At 48.3% G+C, this 20745-nt stretch overlaps 10 protein-coding genes and 1 non-coding gene across 11 annotated transcripts; 7 read left to right on the top strand and 4 right to left on the bottom strand.

Moving 5' to 3' along the window:
• Window positions 1–1052: 1052 nt before the first annotated feature.
• On the bottom strand, window positions 1053–1493 carry ASPGLDRAFT_1006157 (uncharacterized protein). Its single transcript, XM_022539403.1, has one exon. The coding sequence runs from the start codon at window positions 1375–1377 to the stop codon at window positions 1099–1101; it is 279 nt and encodes a 92-aa protein (XP_022404600.1). The 5' UTR covers window positions 1378–1493; the 3' UTR covers window positions 1053–1098.
• Window positions 1422–2201, top strand: ASPGLDRAFT_42985 (uncharacterized protein). Its single transcript, XM_022545716.1, has one exon. The coding sequence runs from the start codon at window positions 1426–1428 to the stop codon at window positions 1798–1800; it is 375 nt and encodes a 124-aa protein (XP_022404601.1). The 5' UTR covers window positions 1422–1425; the 3' UTR covers window positions 1801–2201.
• A 297-nt stretch (window positions 2202–2498) lies between these two features.
• ASPGLDRAFT_1006184 (uncharacterized protein) lies at window positions 2499–3274 on the top strand. The gene has a single exon (XM_022539404.1). It carries the CDS (start codon window positions 2637–2639, stop codon window positions 3072–3074), a length of 438 nt encoding a protein of 145 aa, XP_022404602.1. The 5' UTR covers window positions 2499–2636; the 3' UTR covers window positions 3075–3274.
• Window positions 3275–3290: 16 nt separating this feature from the next.
• ASPGLDRAFT_42986 (glutamine--tRNA ligase) lies at window positions 3291–5832 on the top strand. The gene is made up of 6 exons (XM_022545717.1): window positions 3291–3549; window positions 3608–4196; window positions 4249–4521; window positions 4573–5063; window positions 5109–5338; window positions 5391–5832. The coding sequence occupies exons 1-6, from the start codon at window positions 3538–3540 to the stop codon at window positions 5758–5760; spliced, it is 1965 nt and encodes a 654-aa protein (XP_022404603.1). The 5' UTR covers window positions 3291–3537; the 3' UTR covers window positions 5761–5832.
• Window positions 5833–5893: 61 nt separating this feature from the next.
• Window positions 5894–5965, top strand: ASPGLDRAFT_t26. The gene has a single exon. It is a non-coding gene; the product is annotated as a tRNA-Arg (tRNA).
• Window positions 5966–6720: 755 nt separating this feature from the next.
• Window positions 6721–8509, top strand: ASPGLDRAFT_118058 (putative MFS transporter; the record flags this gene model as incomplete). Its single annotated transcript, XM_022539925.1, has 6 exons — window positions 6721–7000; window positions 7049–7147; window positions 7198–7399; window positions 7449–8195; window positions 8258–8405; window positions 8465–8509. 6 exons carry the CDS (start codon window positions 6721–6723, stop codon window positions 8507–8509), a joined length of 1521 nt encoding a protein of 506 aa, XP_022404604.1.
• A 107-nt stretch (window positions 8510–8616) lies between these two features.
• Window positions 8617–10009, bottom strand: ASPGLDRAFT_142704 (putative voltage-gated K+ channel beta subunit (KCNAB)). The gene is made up of 4 exons (XM_022541773.1): window positions 9894–10009; window positions 9812–9834; window positions 9056–9765; window positions 8617–9007 (listed from the first exon to the last, which is right to left on the bottom strand). The coding sequence occupies exons 1-4, from the start codon at window positions 9986–9988 to the stop codon at window positions 8783–8785; spliced, it is 1053 nt and encodes a 350-aa protein (XP_022404605.1). The 5' UTR covers window positions 9989–10009; the 3' UTR covers window positions 8617–8782.
• Window positions 10010–10888: 879 nt separating this feature from the next.
• On the top strand, window positions 10889–13242 carry ASPGLDRAFT_79630 (Zn(II)2Cys6 transcription factor). The gene is made up of 4 exons (XM_022550028.1): window positions 10889–11193; window positions 11253–11747; window positions 11793–12270; window positions 12321–13242. The coding sequence occupies exons 1-4, from the start codon at window positions 10922–10924 to the stop codon at window positions 13092–13094; spliced, it is 2019 nt and encodes a 672-aa protein (XP_022404606.1). The 5' UTR covers window positions 10889–10921; the 3' UTR covers window positions 13095–13242.
• A 1460-nt stretch (window positions 13243–14702) lies between these two features.
• Window positions 14703–16761, top strand: ASPGLDRAFT_72083 (putative protein kinase; the record flags this gene model as incomplete). Its single annotated transcript, XM_022549592.1, has 6 exons — window positions 14703–14825; window positions 14872–14954; window positions 15014–15351; window positions 15411–15730; window positions 15781–16021; window positions 16079–16761. 6 exons carry the CDS (start codon window positions 14703–14705, stop codon window positions 16267–16269), a joined length of 1296 nt encoding a protein of 431 aa, XP_022404607.1. The 3' UTR covers window positions 16270–16761.
• A 364-nt stretch (window positions 16762–17125) lies between these two features.
• On the bottom strand, window positions 17126–18452 carry ASPGLDRAFT_164576 (trans-sulfuration enzyme family protein; the record flags this gene model as incomplete). The annotated part of the gene is made up of 3 exons (XM_022542577.1): window positions 17126–17710; window positions 17773–18312; window positions 18378–18452. The coding sequence occupies 3 exons, from the start codon at window positions 18450–18452 to the stop codon at window positions 17156–17158; spliced, it is 1170 nt and encodes a 389-aa protein (XP_022404608.1). The 3' UTR covers window positions 17126–17155.
• A 265-nt stretch (window positions 18453–18717) lies between these two features.
• ASPGLDRAFT_164579 (uncharacterized protein) lies at window positions 18718–19842 on the bottom strand. Its single transcript, XM_022542578.1, has 4 exons — window positions 19734–19842; window positions 19510–19678; window positions 19206–19457; window positions 18718–19151 (listed from the first exon to the last, which is right to left on the bottom strand). The coding sequence occupies exons 1-4, from the start codon at window positions 19805–19807 to the stop codon at window positions 18840–18842; spliced, it is 807 nt and encodes a 268-aa protein (XP_022404609.1). The 5' UTR covers window positions 19808–19842; the 3' UTR covers window positions 18718–18839.
• Window positions 19843–20745: the final 903 nt, after the last annotated feature.

Raw genomic sequence — 20745 nt, forward strand, 5'->3', positions numbered from 1 at the left:
CGATCAGGCAGCTCTATATACATGTGCATGCAGTGCAGGTAAATAGTTCCTCTGATAACCTCTCTGTCTGATAGCCCCTCTGCCTGACTAAAGATATTGCTTATGCAACAGGCGCAGCCTGTGACACTAAGCCTGCTTTAGGGCAGTGCAATCAAAGTGATTGAAATGTTCACAGGTCTTCAAGTCCTTGCAGCACTGCTTTGCAGTATGACAAGCACCACAGGGGATTGCATGGCTGTGACGGTTCACATATAACGACCCAACACCGCATCAACGGATGATGCATCACAAATGCCGCTATACAACCCCTATAAAAACCTCTTCATTATCCAGATAAATACCCTCTCCTTCCTCTGGATAGATTCCGTTCTCCAGATTCGAGATTCTCGTCGATGGTTACAATAGTTTAGATAGGAACTTTGATTCAATATTATCTACTATTCCGAGCCCGTGACAATGGCCCATATCTCGAATGTTCTTGCGCATATCGGTAATGTGAACCTAAATGTCACGGGCTCGGAATAGTAGATAATATTGAATCAAAGTTCCTATCTAAACTATTGTACCCATCGACGAGAATCTCGAATCTGGAGAACGGAATCTATCCAGAGGAAGGAGAGGGTATTTATCTGGACGCGGAGTTGATCTATCACATATGATGTGTCTTATATGATACATCAACTGTGATGCTTCTGAGAAAGTCTCTCCCAGTCCTATAGCGTTCGATCGTCACAGAGGTGTTGGGCCGTCACAGATAGTAAAGGTATTAAGGAAGAAATGTAGGCGAGAATTGTAATTTTGATTTCTGTACCGAAAGGTCCACATGAATTGTTTTGGGTCACATGACCATACTAGCGCGGTCACCTGAGGCTTTGAACGAGGTCGTGCCACCTGTATACTCCCCGGAATCAGGATTTTCTCCACCGGAGGAGCCTTTACTCCATTATTGCAAATCCAGGTGCCGCGTACACCGCCTGCTTCAGTTCCCTCTGGGCACATGGATATGATTGCCGACTGAAAGCGTGTCAGAGACCCTGCGTGCTCAACTAAGCATACAAGATCAGTGGCAGGTATTGTTTTCCTTGCACCAGCTTCTGCTCAATGGGCATAATGACTTTTTCCTTGCCTCCCAACACCCATCCGCAAGCCTTGCTTTGAAACAGTTGCCTGAAAAATATGCCATGCCGGCCCGGATGTGGCGCCATGGTATCCATTCCTTGGTGATGATACATTTGACCTCGGAGATACCTTTATCCCGAAGCATAGATAGCCCCCAAATAATATAATGAATTTCTTCCCCTCGGTCTTCTTCACATACACACACACACACACACACACACACAAACTCCCTCGCTCTTTTTTTCTCTCTTTCTCCATCAATGACTTTGGATTGACCAGGCCAACTTGCTCACTTTGCTGGCAACAATGTCCTTCCAATGGCCATCAGAAAATGACCCATTCTACAAACGCATCTTTGTGAAGACCCTGCTCTTCATCCCAGTAATCGCCGAAATTATGCTTCCAGTATTGATTGCTTTGTTTGTCATTGGGATGATTGTGACGATAACTGTGATGTTTTGCGGCGTGATGTTGGGCTTGATCCCGGATCCTACCAAGAACACCGACGACAACAGCAGCAGCAACAACAACAACAATAAGGGGGGCCAGACTGATTCCAGCAATCCTGCACAAGCAGTGGATGAGAAAACACGCATCAATGTTGAGATGGAGTTGCTCCGGGAGATGTTGCAAGCACGACAGGAGAAATTTGACAAGTTGAACCTGGTCAAGAATGATTGAAAAGAGAAGGGAAGGTTTGTGGCGGGGGAATAAGGGATCAAGTGAAGATTTCACTCCGGTCTTCCTGGGAAGTGTTCAGCTGTATGTTCTGGCCAACAAAGCTTGAAAGGACATTGAGGCAATTCAAGCTATGCCGGGCAATGTGATAGCGGATTTGAATTTGTTGGGTTCATATACGCCAATGCACGCCGTCGCGTCCAACGTAGAGATGCTCTGAGGATGCTGGCTGTAATTTACGTCGTTTCTGTTCTGGGGCAGCTTGGTGGAAACAAACTATTCCACGAGGTTTTGCGGGAAGGTGGTGATTGTGTTTGGTTGGACCAAGCCGGGTCCTGACAATGATCAATAGTTACCAACAGCTTCTGAGGGAAATAATTGGTTTCTTAAATGAACTGGCTGTATCATAAGTAGCATTTAAATAATGAAAAATACATATAAAGCAATTCTGAACATCTATCCACACCACACTCGAGCCAGTACTCAGAGGCTCTCCGAAACAGGTTGGGTCTGCTCTTGGTTACGTTGCTGACATTGCGACTTGTGTCTATCTGATCACCAGTGCTGGATGCTTCTCACGCTTCTCGTCATTTTGTGTATAAAGCAAGACACAGAGGTGTTCGATAAAAATGACTGAGTTTATTCACAATGACTGGGCGCTATCTTATGCCCAAACGCCGTCCTCAGAATCTGGAGTCAGCCTTGTCTCTTAGCCCCGCCCTCCTGAATAATTTTGGCATTTATCCTCCAGACTTCGGTTCCATAACATCTTTTATTTCTTTCATATTTCTCTTTAAATTAAGAAACCAGTTATTTTATCTGGAGAACCCTATCATTACATGGCCTATTATGGCAGATCTAAACTAACTAGTAGCCATCGACGAGAATATCGAATCTGGAGAGGAAAAAGAAGAAGAGTAATCTATCTACAGGATAATGGGAATATATCAATCAGCTGTACGACCGGGCTAGGGCGCCGTTTGTCTCGACTGCCCCGATGGCATCGTTTGCTCTATTGGTGGTGTTTGTCAATGGTGGCCATTAGCCGTTTGTCGTTGGCGACTATTGATTCCATGTCCATGTCCATGTCCAGTAGCAGCGAGGTTGGTGTAGTTAAATCCAGATCTTCTGGAGGGTTCTCTACTAGGGCTGCCTTCTGTTTATCTGGCTTATCTGGCTTCAGTCGTTTGCGAATTCCCGCCGGTTTGGCGATGCCATTGATCAGGATGTTGTCCCGTTGTTGGGGCGTGCCTGGAGTGCGGTCTCTGGCCGAATAGCGAGTGACGGGCGCCATGCGGTACTGCCTGCTAGTGTGTGAGGATAATCAGTGGATGGAGAGCTTTGGGAGTGTATGTCTGGCTGTATGCCTAAGGGCTCAGACATATAAGTCACGTGTGAACTAAATACGGAAGAAGGTATTTCCCCGAGACCCCGGATCGAAACCGGGACATGCTATGTACATACTTTTTTTTCTTTTTTTTGCTTTTTAAAGAGGCCAGCGACCGGCTTATCTTATCAGCCACACACTCATTTTCTTCCACCCCGCGAAGACTCATCCTTTGACTGATCTGAGTGAGATACAAGAGTCGTTGCTTCGTCTTAACACTGTCCTTTTGGTTACTCAAGGGACGTGGAAACCATTGAAAAGAGTTTCCAGTTTACTATCTCCATTTTGACCTACCCCCAGCGATTCGCAGTGGTGGACTTCGTTGCCCCTCCTTCGGACATAACACCACCACAATGGAGGCCAAGGTGAGTCGCGTTCCCCTACTATGGTCCATGAGTCCACTCTAACATATGCGATACACAGCCCCAGGAAACCTCCCTGCCCCTCCGTCCCGCCGCGGACGTGAAGCCTCCCCAGGAACAGCCCCCGGCGCAGCCCGAAGAATCCCAGGAGTCAACATCCAAAAAGAAGGAAAAGAAGGAGAAGAAGGCCCAGGAGAAGGCCGCCAAAAAGGAGCAGGCAGCCAAACAGCCCAAGCAGCCCAAGGGTCCCGCACCTGTCAAGGCAAAGAAGGAACCCGCCGCCCCTACCGACCCCGAGCAGATGTTCAAGGAAGGTTTCCTGCACCAGGTCTACCACGAACGGCCCGAGGAGAGCGTTACCACCCGATTCCCTCCAGAACCCAACGGTTACTTGCACATCGGTCACAGCAAGGCTATTGCCATCAACTTCGGTTTCGCCAAGTACCACGGGGGCAAGTGTAATCTGCGTTACGACGATACCAACCCGGCTGGTGAGGAACAGGAGTACTTTGAGTCGATTAGGGACATTGTCCAGTGGTTGGGTTTCAAGCCGGCTGCTATCACTTATTCCAGTGACCATTTTGACCGGTTGTATGAGTTGGCGGAGGAGCTGATTAGGAGGGATGGGGCTTACGTTTGCCACTGCTCGAGTACGTGAATTTTCACTGCAGTGAGAGATGCATATATTGACGGATGTTTTAGAGGCCGAAATCGAAGTCCAGAGAGGTGGAGGAGAGGGAGGAAAGGGCAAAGAACGTTTTGCCTGCGCGCACCGTGACCGTCCGATCGAAGAGTCGCTTACCGAGTTCCGGGCCATGCGCGACGGAAAATACCAGGCCAAAGAAGCTTCTCTTCGGATGAAGCAGGACCTCAAAAACCCGAATCCCCAGATGTGGGATCTTGCAGCGTACCGTATCCTCGAGGACAATCACCATTTCCGGACCGGTGACAAGTGGAAGATCTACCCGACATATGGTGAGTGTTCCAGACACGGTTGGGAGTGCTATTCGGATTAACAACGTCTAGACTTCACGCACTGCCTTGTCGATAGTTTCGAAAACATCACCCACTCTCTCTGTACCACCGAGTTTGAGCTCTCGCGTGAGTCGTACAACTGGCTCATCAACAAGCTGGACGTCTTCAAGCCCATGCAGAGAGAATACGGCCGCCTCAATTTGACCGGAACTGTTCTTTCCAAGCGCAAGCTGAACCAACTCGTCAAGGAGAACCATGTGCGAGGCTGGGACGACCCTCGTCTGTACACTCTGATTGGTCTTCGTCGCCGTGGTATCCCCCCGGGTGCTATTCGCGCATTTGTCAATGAGTTGGGTGTCACAAAGAATGTGACCAACATCGAGATCAACCGCTTTGAGCAGTCCATCCGTTCTTACCTGGAATTCTCGGTGCCCCGTCTGATGATGGTGCTCGATCCGATTGAGGTTATCATTGATGATCTGCCAGACGACTATGTGGAGATGATTGAGCAGCCTTTTGCGCCCAAGGACCCTTCGTTTGGTGTAAGTTTTTGACCCATCTCTTGAAGATAAATAGCTAATTGTTAGTCCCACCAACTGCCCTTCACCAAGCGTGTGTTCATTGACCGGAGTGACTTCCGTGAGGTGGACTCGCCCGACTACTTCCGTATGGCACCTGGCAAGCCTGTTGGTTTATTGAAGGCTCCCTACCCGGTGACTGCCAAATCGTTCGAAAAGGATGAGTCTGGTCGGGTCACGGTGGTCCATGCCAGCTACGACAAGCCTGCTGATGGGTCTGCACCCAAGAAGCCCAAGGCGTGAGTACAACCTTTTTTTTACTTTGCAACAACAGCATGCTAACAAAGCCAGTTTCATCCAATGGGTCGCCAACAGCCCGGCACACAACAGCCCGGTCAAGGCAGAGGCACGATTGCTCAACCCGCTGTTCCAGTCGAATAACCCCTCGGCTCACCCATCGGGCAACTTCCTCAACGACGTCAACCCTAACTCCGAAGACATCTACCCCGACGCCATGATCGAGGTGGGCTTCCACGACATCCGTCAGCGTGCTCCCTGGCCGGCAGAGGACCGCAAGGCCGGCAAAGAAAACGGCGTCCAGGCCGGACCTGAGGGCGTGCGGTTCCAGGCGATGCGGATTGCGTACTTTGCCATGGACCGGGATACGACGGACGACAAGGTTGTGTTGAACCGGATTGTGAACTTGAAGGAGGGTGCATAGTTTATAGCGTAGCATTGGTAGTTTGTGAATAGGTGCATGAATACCCCTGGGGTAATATATATCTTGCTTGATGTGTTCCTTAGCAGGGTAGCATTCGAACATATAGTGCTTAGTGAAGAACTGGCCAATACAAGGTCTCGTGGCGCAATGGTAGCGCGTTAGTTTCCGGTACTAAAGGCTGTGCGTTCGAGTCGCACCGGGATCGCATCCTTTTTTTTTTGACTTCTTTCGCTTCTATTTTTGCGCCATAACCTGCCGGAAATTGATCAAAAGAACGAGAATATCATCGTTCAGCTCAATTGGTATTCTGAGACTCGTGCGGCTTTTCGGTGCTATCTTTTTGGCCCCGGGTGCCGACCTCGATGACTGGGGGATAGATACCATGGGTCTTCCCGCGAGTGACAGGACGGTTGGCAGGTGGTTCACCAGGAACATGCCCGGAGAATGGCTAAAGAATAACCAGGAACAGAGCAATGTTATCCTAGTGTCATGGATCATTAGGGACCGCCCGGCTGTACATACCCCGGGGTACGTACACCGATACCCAACCATGATTCAGACACCAATTCAACATCATCCAGAATGCAGAATCAATCGGATACACCCGATCAAGCATAAAGATAAAGTACCCGGAAAAAATACTCTAAATTGGCGGAATATCTCCGACTTGTTTCAACGGTGCATACGCCATTCTCGTGGCGATGTCGTGATCCCGTCAGACAAGCACATCTGCGTCGATGGTGGAGAGAAAGACTGTGCGAATATGTCCACTATGCTTGCACCATCCACGCTAAACATGGGTTTCTCGTCTATCGGGAAATGTCAGGTTAAACTGGGTGTATTGGCCGGTAGATATAGATCAAATAAAAATGCGGATGCCCCCTGTCACTGTCATGTTGCAGATTCCGATTCCTTCTGGATATTCGACAGTGACAGTGACAGGGAATTATGGCGCAGACAATGGATCAGAAACAGCATACGGTGGAAGATGGCGTGGAGGTTTCGCCGACAAGCTCTGGGAAGGTCGATGACAACTATGATATCTACAAGCGGTACCAGGGCATTGAGTATACTGAGGAGGAGGCCAAAAAAGTTCTTCGGAAGATTGACTGTCGGGTGGTTCCTATTCTATTCTTGATCTATTTGATTCAGTATCTGGATAAGAACAGTCTGAACTTTGCTTCGGTGTATGGCTTGAAGACGGCGACGAAGTTGGAGGGACAGGATTATTCATGGCTGGGTTGGTACCTTTATCGTGTTGGATACTGGATTGTGCTAATGTTCGTAGGATCAATCTTCTATATCGGATACCTCGTCGCCCAATGGCCAGCCGGATATGCCTTGCAGAGACTGCCGATTGGAAAGTTTCTGAGCATTACGACATTCAGTAAGACTCCATATTCCAAATGTTAACCTAGCTTTATTGACCAAAATCAGTCTGGGGAGGTCTCCTCATGACAACGCCGGCATGCCACAACTTCCCCGGTATTGCTGCCAACCGCTTACTCCTGGGTATCCTCGAGGCCGCAGTTAACCCGGGTTTCGTGTTGATGATGGGTATCTGGTACACAGCCAAAGAGCAACCACTGCGATTGGAAGCATACTACTGCACCAACGGAATTGCAACCATGTTCGGAGGGTGAGTTTACATCCCAAACCTCAATGCAGACTGGCCACTGACCAACCAGTCTAATCGGTTACGCCGTCGGCCACATCACAACCGGCCTCGAACGCTGGATGTACGTCTTCCTCATTTTCGGCGCCTTCTCCATAGCCACCGCCATCGTCTCCATCATCTGGCTCCCCGACCTCCCCTCAACAGCCAAATTCCTCACCGAGCGCGAACGAGCCATCGCCGTCGACCGCGTCGCTATCAACCGGCAAGGTGTCAAGAACCACCACTTCAAATCGGACCAGGTCTGGCAGGCTGCTCGTGACCCCAAGACTTGGTTGTTGTTCATCATGGCCGTGGGTGCTCAAGTGCCCAATTCCGCACTTACTAGTTTTACCTCGATCATCGTTAAATCCTTCGGCTTCGATACCCTCGGCACGCAATACCTCCAGATCCCCGGCGGAGCAGTACAATTCCTCTCCCTCCTCGGCGGAGGCATCATTGCAACCAGATACGCAGACCGTTTCCACGCCCGCAGCACCTGTATGATCGTTGCTAATCTCATCTGCATCATCGGCGCGGGTTTACTCGTTGGCCTCCCCGATTCCAACCAGTGGGGCCGTCTTGTTGCGCTGTGGCTGTGCTATTTCCAGGGTCTGGGGTTTAGTATGAGCTTGACGATGATTAGTTCGAATGTCGCCGGGTCCACGAAGAAGCAGATTACGGGGGCTGTGGTGTTTACGGGGTATTGTGTGGGGAATATTATTGGGCCGCAGACTTTTAAGAGTAGTGAGGCGCCGGGGTATCATAGTGCTTATGTTGCGTGAGTTCCCTGTTCCCATCCCTGCGGTGGACTTAGTGTGATGTGTGCTAATGAATTGACAGTATGTTGGTCGGTTATGCCGTGAAACTGGCGGCTATCACCGGTCTTTATGCATACATGTACCTCGACAATAAGAAACGGGATCGTGAAGCCCATGTTGAGGAGTATGGAGAGGACGTTGTTAAGGAAGGGATCGAGAAGGGGATGATGGTAAGCCTTCTTTACCTCTTCACCGTGCTAGGGATATGGATGTGTACTGACAGCTACAGGACCAAACGGAACTCGAAAATAGGGCGTTTAGATATGTTTTATGATTTGTTTTCTACCACTAGTATCAAAAGTAATAAAGTCGTTTTTAAGTTTCACGCCACTATGGTTTCCAACCGAATGAACATTCTGGAATATCAGCAATGATAATTTACTTGTTGCATTCGTTCACGCCGTCACTGCTTCTGATATTGCGGATTTAGTAGGCCGTCGCCTGCCTGTCTTAGCTACTACTCACGAGGCACTGAAGCTGGCATGGAAACTGGAGTATATATACACATAGAGACCAAAATATGCTTTTAGTATCTGACCAGCGAGGCTTAGTCCTGTCTCGCAGGATCTTCATCCGGCTTGTTGAGCAACAGCTCATCGATTTCCGCCATTATTTCTGGCGTCAACTTGGGCAACAACTTCAGACTCTCGACGTTGTCGACGACTTGCTCCGGTCTCGAAGCACCGGTAATAACAGACGAGACGTTTTCGTTCTTCAGACACCACGCCAGAGCGAGTTGGGAGAGTTTGAAGCCGAGTTTATCGGCGAGGGTCTGTCCACAGTCAACTATTTATCTTAGCAAAAGTGGCAGGAAACATACCTTAAGCTTCACGATCTTCCTGATTGTACCCGCCCACTGCTCATTCTCCCAGTCCCTGCGCACGCTATCCGCAAATCTATCATTACTCTCTGCGAACCGAGAACCCGGCGGAGGCTGCGTCGTCGCATCATTATACTTCCCACTCAACAACCCCATCTTCAGCGGCGAAAACGTAGTCAACCCAATACCAGCGCGCGAGTACAAACGCTGAAACTCGCTTTCGACCTTGGTCCGGTCAAGCATGTTATACAACGGCTGCTCAACAATCGGCGCAATCAGACCCAATGCCTTGGCAATTCCACACGCCTCGCTGATCTCATCGGCAGACCACTGCGATGTACCCCAGTAAAACGCCCAGCCCTTTTCAATGACATAGTTGAACGCGCGCACGGTCTCCTCCATAGGCGTCAGACGGTCCGGTCGGTGCGCGTAGATGATATCGACATATTCGAGCTGTAACCGCTCAAGCGAGGCGCGGGTTCCTTCGATAATATGCTTCCGCGAAAGACCGTGGTTGTTGATTAGGATTTCGCCGTTCGCGAGACCCCAGTTCAGTTTGGTGGTGATGACCAGGTCGTTTCGCTTCCAGCCATATTTCTTGATCGCCTGGCCCATGATGATCTCCGATTGTCCGCCCGCGTAGCTTTCGGCTGTGTCGAAGAAGTTGACGCCGCAGTCGTAGGCTTGTTTCATGCAGGTGAAGGTGGTTTCTAGATCGTTAGCGTTGGGATTGATGATCAGTAGGTGGTATCGTACCGTTTTCGACGTGGCCTCCGAAACTGTGAAGAAAGGCAGTGTTAGCGATATTTTATTATACTGGTGTAGGGGAAAGGCTCACGTTAACCATCCTCCCAGTCCAATGGCTGATACGTGCAGGCCCGAGTTGCCCACGCGGCGGTACAGCATGTCTTTGTTCTTGTTTGGCCACGCCATTGTGATGTGTCTTGGATCGATCCGGGATTATTATTCAATTGAGATAGAAAGGAGTTTGAAAGTTGTGTACAGCGCAGGGTGCGCAGTGCTATTTATTCGTTGCATCGTGTGGGGAGGCTTCGGAGTAATACTCGGAGGGTCCTGAGGTTAGTTGGACGAGTGAGGATTGTGGATGCACTTTGGCCGGTGAATTACTGATAAATCATAGTAGTGCGCTGTATAGAATAAGGTCCTTTGGAGAGTTGTGATGGTGAGAAATGAAGCTGCCAGACAAAGGGCTGCCATCAGGTGACCTTCCCGATTGGGCAGCCCTCGACCTCACTCTCTTCTTTCTCGATTCTTTCTTCTTTCCACCCAAGCAATCAACTTTTCTATTCAGTCGCCATCACTGTCCAGTATGTCAAGCTGGTTTCTCGCTAATTATATTCTTCGTCATATCTCTTGAGTTTCCGCTTATTGATCCATCTAGAGAGTCTTACTCTTCAGCTTCAACGTCCACGGAATCTCCCCGAACTGTACCAAACGGGCCTCTACAACAACCAGCGAACAAGATTGATATACCCCCAGTACACCAACGGAGTACGGATAGTTATCTCGTTCATGAGTCGCGGCCTACAGCGTACCTCGATAGTCGATTCTGGCCCATGTGGGTCGGCGATGGCGTGCCGCCGGGGTCGATTAACGCAACCAACGCTATTTCTATCTCTGGCATCGTCGCCAGATCCCGTCGAATAAACTGCAGAGGAACTAGAACTTCCAGGAATTATGGCAAAATTTCGGAACAATGCATCTTGTTCGGCTCCTCTTGGCTCCATGCGCGTTGGCGCATTGCCCCGCAAGTCTGGGATCAACTGACTCTCGCAACGGCTGGTCTTTTGTGCTGCAGAATTTCAACTCTTTCATGTGTGACAGATTTACGACTTGACGACTGTCATGTCTTCGAATCGAACAAACGTGACCAAACGCGCTTGCGATGGGTGCAAGATTCGGAAGATTCGTTGCGGCGGAGGCCATCCGTGCAAGGCTTGTACGAATGCGCGCATCAAGTGCACTTACATTCGAGTTCAACAACCTCGAGGTCCGCAGAAATTGCGCTCGACGACAAAATATCTGATCGAACAAGCGCAGAGGGAAGACGTTTGTGAATCACCGCGCCAGTCCATAGAGCCCACATTGGCGCATTCAGTCGAACATACAACAGACAGGTACGAACATTTCATGACTTTGGTATCCCCGCACTGTTCTGATGATGATTGCATTCTAGGTCTCGGATTCCTCTGAATGTCCTGACCACTCCCCTCTACATCTATCACGTGCGCATGTACCCAGTATGGCCTATCGTCAACGTCGAACGTCTGGTATCTATATTGCAGCATGACACTGAAACTGCGGATCCCGAAATATACGCCTTGGCCACTGCTGTCGTAGCTGCAACAGTCGCGCAGTTGAGACTAGGTCAAGGCTCTCTTTCCGACGACTCGATGACCGCGGATACCTTTGCAGCAGAATGTCTTCGAGTCCGCGGTACGTGCCAGTACAAGTCCAAGGTTAACTTGAATAACGTGCGAACATCGTTCTTTTTGCACGTATACTACGAAAACCAGCAGTCGGGAGGAAGCGAGTCGTTGTTGTACTTGAGGGAAGCTATTTCGCTCGCTCAAATGATGAATCTGCATCGCGAATCGTCATATGCGAACCTTTCGTTGGAAGAGCAGCAAATCAGACGTCGCGTACTGTGGCTCTTGTTTGTTACAGAGAGGTGAGCATATCCTACTTGCTAACTCGGATTAAGCTAATGATATAGGGGCGTCTGCATCCTCCATAAACTCCCGGTCGTTCTACGAACCAATGTTGTACCTCCTTCAGCAGATGACGGCAACGAACCCCATGTGCTACCTGCGTTTCTCAAACTACTCAACCTTTTCCGGCTCTTTGAACGATCGAAAATGTTCGACATAATAGAAGGCGATGACCTGGAGACAGAATCCGTCGGTGATAAACTAGGCTTCGACAACCGATTTCTAGAGACATTGCAAGATAAGCTGGAGGACGGGTCAGTTGTTTTTGACCATATATCGGACGTACAAAAGGCAGACCTATGCGTCACACGACACTGGATGCGAATGATCTTGTGGAAGCTCTCAACCAAGAAAAGCATCTCATACAACCAGTCACCGCAAACGCCCACTTCACCGTCATTCCCGGTGGCAGTTGCGAAGGAGCTGCTGAATATTGTTTCGCAGCTACCCAGACCAGCCATCGAGGCGCATGGTCTTGGAATGGTGAGTTCGATCGCCTACTGATGTAGATGACCTCGTAACTGATCTTGTAGGAACTAAAACTGTACGAAATTGCAAACTCGCTCGCCGATTCGATCATGAAGCTGGCGATGTTCCCTCGGGCTTCTGAATTAGAATTCGAAAGCCGACCAAATAATATTCTGTATCGACTGCACTCCATATTATCGACATTCCGAGGAGGAGGAAACAAAACATTAGTTGACATGCTCTATAAAAAGATGGCAGAAGCAGATTCTAGAAGCGCGCCAACGTTATCGGCCCTGCAGCCATCGCATGCAGGATACCGGAAGAGTAGACGATTGACAAGGGTTGGGGTCAATCAGCATAGCCAAGATGCTGTCACGGTAGCGACTGCACCTAGTCTTGACCATAATCTTGCTGTGACAGGACAACTTCCAGAACAAAGGACCCGCACTGTTGGAGACAGTCTAAACCCTCCAGAGGAGCTACACATCGAACCAATGGAAATGGACCACCGCAATGATTACCGGCAGGCAATAAAAGACCCATCAGTCGACGGGATTCCGGAAATGCCATCTAGCCCACTTTTCCCAAACTACATTGACCAGGATCCCTACATAGCGCCAACGCCCTTCCTGCATGCATCAGCAGCACCGGATCTCCCCGCATTAGCCCCATCATGGCCGTCCTATGACTCGGTTGAGCTAATGCTTGATGACTTCCTGGCGCAGGTCCCCGGGGATCCATTTTTGGAGGACGGCTTATTTGAGGGGCCGTTTATGGGATCTGATTTGCCGGAGCAGGTCTTTACAGGTCGGGATTTTGTGGGGATTAGTCCGGCTTAGTAGTTTTATGCATGTTTGGTATTCGTGATTTTGGCTTGTGATGGTGTTATTTGGGTTGATTGGTTCTATGTACATACTTTTCTCTCTCTTTTTATTTTTTTATTTTTATTTTATTTTTTTTTAATGAACCGCTGTACGGAGCAATTCTCGGACAGTATTTACTACTTCTGAAAAAGAACATAACAGATTTTATGTAAGACAATTCGTCGATGGCCAAGAAGAGAACAGGAGTTGCCGTCTCTTTCTGCACATATTCCTTAAAAGACCCAACGAATAGCTGGTTCTAGGCTTCACGCATTCCTTTGACGCTCGTAGTGACAAAATATGAGAGCTGCTTTTAACGCAGGTATCTCGGCTCGGATTCACTTCTCTGGTATAAATGACCATGTAGTAAATTCTTGCTATGTCAGTCTTTCAACCAGGACACCATGGGTTGCGGCGTCTTGATCAATTTTCTTCTCTTGACTGGATTTTTCGTTGCTCGACTTAGCTTCTCTTTCGTAGAAAGTAGCACGAGATCTGGCTCAGATAAGCAATTCCTGGATGGTAGATGTGCAAGTTGACGAGACTTCAGTGACCACCCTGTATGCCCAAGCTGTAGACATTCAGAACATCCGACTTCGATGAAGATATGGACCATTTCGAGCCGCTATCAAGGACGACGCAAAACGTTTGGGGTACTGTTGGTAACTTTTGAATTCTTTTTGTCAATGACGGTACTTGAATGGAGCAAAATGTCATTTCTTTGACATGAAACGGGACGAGAGAAGGAGCCCTAGCGTGATGGAACACACGCAGGATCATGGAAATCCAAACGAGCCACCACGCTGGATAGACTCGCAGGTACTCGCTTTCGCTTAGACCATTTAGACCCTCTGCAAGGAGGAGAAACCTAGGGATTCCAGGAATCAGCTGGTTCTTTTTGAATTAGCCTCTCAATAAAGATGCTCGAGAGGAGCGAGATGAGCTCTCAGTCCAGCCCCATGTCCCTAACATTGCCAATTACACAGCAAATCATTGCTTTGCTAATCTTTCATCAGGGCGCCACACGGTGGTCAAGTCTCTTGCTTCCTTGACGGAAGTCCTCTGACTTGATTAGAATTCTCTTTCGTAGAAAACAGCACAATATCTAGCGCGCTTTGCTTAGGCAAACAATACCTGTATGGCAGATGCGTAGCTGCCGATTGCTGTGGTAATCGTGTGATTTATCACCGTGGGAAATATGTACCGGATAATGCCTGGCATTCGAGACTTTTCCCTTTCCGTTTTAGTGCTCACCCTTGCCGCTTTTTGATCACTGAGTAAAACTGAGCACTGAAATGGGGATCGGGGGCCGGAGGTCCGGAGGAGTCGATTATCCGCGACTAGCGAGATCGTATACGGAGAGACCCAGTTTTAACGAAGAGATTGATATATTCTCGTCTATATGCGTGTACACAAGTGCTTGAGTGCTTGTCTATCTAAATGTGCGCTCACGCTGGCCTATATCATCGGACCGGTGGAACTAATCGGACCGACATTATTCCTTATCATCGGGCTCCTTGATCTTCTTCTTCGACAACTATTGATATCGCATTCTCCCGTCAGCTTATGGGGAGTAACTCTGTAATGAACACTATAAGGCCGTCCATTCCTCGTTTGTCCGCCTTGCTTCGCAAGAAACCGTTTCCCATGCCTTCTCCCGGGCCACCTTTACCGCCCGGCAGACTTGTTGATGAAGAGATCTCGCCAGTAACTATATGATTCCAAGTACTTCTACCCAGCGAGGCCTGGAGAGGTACTCGCCGATCATTACCAAACCCTGGTCAAGGTTGGCTGGGGTGTGTCTTCAACAGTATGGCTCGCGCGTGATTTGCAAGGGTAGCCTTCAATAATTTCTGTTCAATTTGAAGCTCTCTCTGTCTCTAACAAACATACAGGCATATCAAAGAGTCAGAGAGCGTTGTGGCACTGAAAATCGCCAATAACAATGTGAGTTCCGCTGGTCATGAGCATGAGGTTGAAGAGCACATTTCCACAGCAGACCCATCACATCGCGGTCGCTCACTTATCCGAACATTACTAGGCTCTTTTGAAGTTAAGGGTCCAGAAGGTTCTTATTTGTGTCTTGTGTATCCGCCTATGAGGGAGCCATTGTCGATGTATCAGCAGCGCTTTGATTATAGAAAGATGCCACTGCCCCTCATTAAAACATACATTCGTGCTCTTCTTACGGGGCTTGATTATCTTCACAAAGAATGCAGGATAGTTTATACGGGTAAGTTCATCTTCAGCCTTGCTTCCCGTCGGTGATACTGAGCCCAGGCGGCTGCCTAGATCTAAAGCTTGAAAACATCATGGTCTCATTCGAGGATCCAACCGTGCTTGCTGATTTCATGGATTCTCAGCTTGAAAAGCCGATGGCTTTCAAGATTGATTTGGCAGGAAGACCAGTGTATCAGTCCTGTAATGACTTCGGGCCACTCAAAAGCCTGAGAAGTATACCACAGCTTGTCGACTTTGGCTTGGCAACCAGACTTGAGGAAGATGATGACTGGGGCGTCTGGCCTATTCAGCCAGACCACTATCGGGCGCCAGAGGTGATACTGGGTAATGGATGGCAAATGCCTGCGGATATTTGGAATCTTGGTGCTCTGGTGCGTCCCATTGTTCTCCAAAGTTGTTGCATCCACTAATGCCAGACCAGTTGTGGGATATGATTGAAGGCAAAGAGCTATTTCAGCATATCCATGATCAACAAGGTCGCTATGATGCTAAATTACACATCACTGAAATGATAGACTTACTCGGTCCACCCCCTCCAGAGGTCATACAAAAGTATCAATACATGCGAGAGTATTCGTGGCCGGAACCTGTCAGACGAGAAGATGACAGAGTATGTGAGACCGCAGAGGAGTACTTCTGTGGGCCATTCTTTGACAATAATGGTATTACTGGGTTTCCTATCTCGAACGAATTATTCTCAGACTCACAAAACATCTTAGGTTGCTTTCACTATGAAGACCTGATCCCCAACCGGAAACTAGGCGACACAGTTTCCTTCCTTGAGGGAGAGGAGAGGGAAGCGTTTCTGGATTTTGCCAAGGGAATGCTTGCCTGGCATCCAGATGCGAGAAAAACGGCAGGCGAACTGGCGGGGCATCCTTTTCTTCAACCAAAGCAAACAAGCGCCTGATTTCTGCGGTGTTTGCTAGCGGAATGACTCGAAATCGTGTTTGATCCCAGTTCGGCGGTGCCATCAGATGACCGGTTGAAGCGTTAACGTAGTTGTCTTTCTGAATGACATCTAATAGAGTCAGTTGATCTGTCTTTGATTGGAAAGTAATAGCATTATACCTTAAAATGAGATCCAAGCCATCAATCGCAATTTCATCAGGGTCATGATTCTAAAAACTGCTGTCAATGCGGGTGTATGTATAATTGGCGAATATATATAATATATTCACCATGGAAGAAGTGATTGAAGGTTGCCAATTCCGCCGCGCCTCCCCTTCTTGCTGAATAGGCACACATTACACTCCTGCATTTTGCGTTAGTAGCGATATTCATTGCTACTTTTACCTTTTTTAGTGCTATTCTATCAAAATGATCGCTCTACATCTCTATATGCGTATAGAATAAACATAGCTTAATAAGTCGGCCGCTGGATTCCCCTTCACAGCTAGACCTCGCCCTCACTCGCCGGTAACCCTCAGAGGGTCACCCTAATATCTTCATTTTGAGGGTTGAGAGTCCGACTCTCTCACCCGCAGTGAGTGCAGAATATTGGAGGGAGTTTGGGAAGGAGAAAAAGATTTGGGAGGAGACGAGGTCAGAACAGTGAGGGAGGGCTCTTTTATATTGGAAGGCCAGGCGGGTGGTGCTTACAGTACGGCGTATCAGGAGGCTATACCAGAAACGGTAAAACTAAGCGGAAGAGGGAATTCACAGGTCCTTGTTTTACACAGCTAACCCATTTCTAATTAGCTCGTGTAATCATTGACCAATGTAGCTCCAAATAAGTGTATAATACTCACTTAGTTTCTTCACTGGTCCTTTCTTCTAATGGCCGAGTTGTGGCATTATAACTTCACTGCATATTCCAAAGTGCCCAACATATCCTCCATCAAATCACTGATATCTTCCACGCTTACACTGAGCCGGATCAAATCATCGTAGATTCCACCTTTTTCCCGCGCCTCTTTGGGCATTCCATTGTGTGTCATCGCTGCTGGTATTTCGCACAAGCTCTCCAGCCCTCCCAAGCTCTCAGCAAGAGCGAAATACTTGGACGATGTACAGAACTTCGCTGCCGCTTTTGACCCGCCTCGAATTCGGAAAGATATCATCCCTCCGCCCAAACCATTGCGGTGTTGTTTCACTGCGACTTGTCGCTGTGGATGACTATTGAGACCAGGATAGTTCACACTTATCACGTGGGGCGACTTTTCAAGGATATTGGCGAGAGCTGACGCATTACGGGCTGCTGCAGGTGCACGGAGATGCAGGGTCTTCAGACCCCGATGGGCGAGCCAACAATCAAAAGGGCTAGGAACACTTCCAGCGGCATTCTGAACGAAAGATAGGGTGGCATGAATCTCGGAAGAGTTGAAGGCGATTGCACCCATTAAAACATCCTGTAGTGTGTAAATATTACGCTCAGCAGAAATTTTAAGAGATCTGGGCACTATTGACTTACAGTGTGTCCATTGATGCATTTGGTGACAGAATGCAGGACAATGTCTGCGCCGTATCTCAAAGGATTCTGGATATATGGCGACAAGAAAGTATTGTCTACCACAACCTGGGCTCCGGCCGCATGAGCGGTTTCAGCCACAACCTGAATATCGACGAGGGACAGAGTTGGGTTACTGGGTGTTTCAAGCCAGACGATTTTGACTTTCTCCTCAGATGTGTTTAGCACTTGAGTCAGTCTGTTCTGGATGTCATCAACAAATATCACTTTCACACCAAAGGCCGGTGCAATACGTGTTAGATATCGATGGGTTCCGCCATAGAGACTGTCTATAGACACAATAAGCGATCTTTGTGCTAGGCCTTGGACAATGGCTGCTGTTGCTGCCATGCCAGAAGAGAAGACCAGTGCGTAGGTAGCACATTCGAGGTCGGCAATGGCATTTTGAAAACTGTCACGATTGGGGTTGGAAGAGCGCGAGTAGATGTAAGGGCCAATGGGACAGCCAACATCCTGTTGGGCAAATGTTGTTGCAAGTGAAATCTACAGTAGGTGTGAGAGATTCTGAGGTGATAACCTTATTATCGAACGAAAGAAAGTCGACTTACTGGTTCCACCAATGCACCTGTGTTGGCATCACGGGGTAGACCCGATCGGACAGCTCGAGTTCCAAAGCCTGTCATGTTTCCAGTGGACTGATTCAATATGGAAAATAGAAAACAAGCTTGTCTGTTAATAAACAGAACGAGGGCCAAGTCAGCTTCTTAAGTGCGAGCCAAGCGAATCCCCTCTTTCCCAAACGGGCAATTGATAAGGCGTGAGCATCAACCTTTTGAAGGGAGTGTTAATAATTACTACTAATTTCTCCTGAAGTCGGATACAAACGGCCTGGCTATTGTGTGCTTGCTCATGCTCTACTTCTTAGAAGCTACTGGACTCAAGAGTTTGCTCTTATCTTCGATTTCATCCTTTGAATTTGCCCGCGAAAGTATGCAATCGACGAATCATACACATTTTGAGGTGACATTACATTCCACGTAAACACTCAATTATACCTTGGAATTCCCAAACTACTTCCTAATGTAAACACTCACCATATCCGTTCCCTTGCCGCTTTCATAGGACCGCTCAGGCTTAATATACATCATTCTAGTGAAAGAGCCACCTTGAGGACCTTGGTGAACCTCATCTTCGATAATTCCATCACCACCTTCAGCAAGCAGATTCCAATGCACACCCTTTAGACCCCACGGAGGACCCGGAAGCTTAGGGTCTTTGTAGAGAGGGAATTCAAGACAAATTAGCATACCACCAGGAGTGAGCAGGTCTGCCATTCTTGAGGCCCACCGAGAGCGGAGTACAGGTGGAAGAGCACACAAGAACTATTTATTGACTTTTCGTTAGAGCTTTTCTCGGGTCACAGGCGCAGAACTTACGGTGTAGTCGTAAATCAGGTCATATTTTTTCTCTTGCTCCCAGTCGGATTTGAAGAAATCACCCTCAATGAAAGATACTGATCCTCTTTGAGTGTCCACCCAAGAGGCTCCAAAGTTGTACTCCTGTGGCTTGGAAAGCTCATTGCTGGCATACTCCTTTGCCACGGTAACTCCAGTCGCTGAAACTTCCAGTCCAACAACGTCAAAGCCATGAAGTGCGAGCATTACCACATCATAACCCTTTCCACAGCCCTATATGCAATCGTGAGCTATAGTTCGAGAAAGCTGCAGCCACCCTACTCACTGGAACGAGGGCCGATTTTCTTTTCCCATCGGGTGTGATGGCGCTCAAAGCGTCTGCCTTTTGCTCAAGAAGGTCAATAAGGGCCGGCGAGGGCTTCCCTCTATCCCACATATCACTTTCATCAGTGTCCCAGAGATTTGACCACGCAGCAGAGTGATCGTCGATGGCACTGTCAAGCGTCAGAATAAGTGGGTATCTTTTAACGAAAGGGAAAGGCACTTTACCGTTCATTGAAGTGTTTGATGAGACGAGTCTGCCCATCAGGCGTTTGAAGGCACTCGGGGAACGGAGATGGCATTGAAGATCTTTCACTCTCAAAGAATGCTGGTTGATCTTTATTGATCAGTAGTAGATGGCGAGCAGTGTTACACCCGGATAATATATAGTGTTATATCTCTGAGTCACTGTATTATTCATTCACGGATTCCAGAACAATCTAAAGGAGCCTTGTACGAGTCCCTCCTCTCGCGCCCTTGACTAATCTACTACGAGAAATATAACTATTTGACTGCGGAGCCACTCGGGAAATGCGCCTTTCTGGTTGCCGTTTTAGGAATGACCCATTTGACTAAACGCAAGCCAATGAAAACGGCTCATCTCGCATCAATATATAAGAACACCCCTAGCCATACCTATAGAGGAATACACAAGGGCGTGGCAAGAACAATACATCATGATAGCTTCAATTAGCAAGAACTTTAGATTCGGACATATTCAGTTCTTTACCCAATGGAGCTCAACCAAACATATATCCCATTTGAAATTGTTCAACTAATCGCGCAAGTATGTAATCCACTGTAAAAGATATTTGAAAGGATGCTCATGGATGTTTTCAGTTTTGTGACAAGAGAGAAATCACGCAGTTACGACTAGTATACCGCGACTTGAACGCCATATCATCCCCGCTCCTTTACAGGGCCCTCGTCGAAGAAATCTCAAACGAAGGACACTTTCACTTTCACCGGGCGATTTCACGCTGTCACTTAGCTGCTATATCTCGAATGCTTGAATTTGGAGCCTCACCAAACCAGCGAGATTTACATGGCGAAGCTCCATTACACGCTGCTGCGCGAAACAACTGCGTCAGTGGGGCTCAATTGCTTCTGGGCTTGCATGTGGATGTCAACGCACAATCTCAGACGGGCTGGACACCCTTACACCTGGCTGCTAGGTATGGACATTATGTGTTCAGTACAGTATTGCTTGAGCATGGTGCGACGCTCGATACTCCGGGCT

This window comes from Aspergillus glaucus, assembly GCF_001890805.1.
Source record: "Aspergillus glaucus CBS 516.65 unplaced genomic scaffold ASPGLscaffold_3, whole genome shotgun sequence".
Lineage (NCBI taxonomy): Eukaryota > Fungi > Ascomycota > Eurotiomycetes > Eurotiales > Aspergillaceae > Aspergillus > Aspergillus glaucus.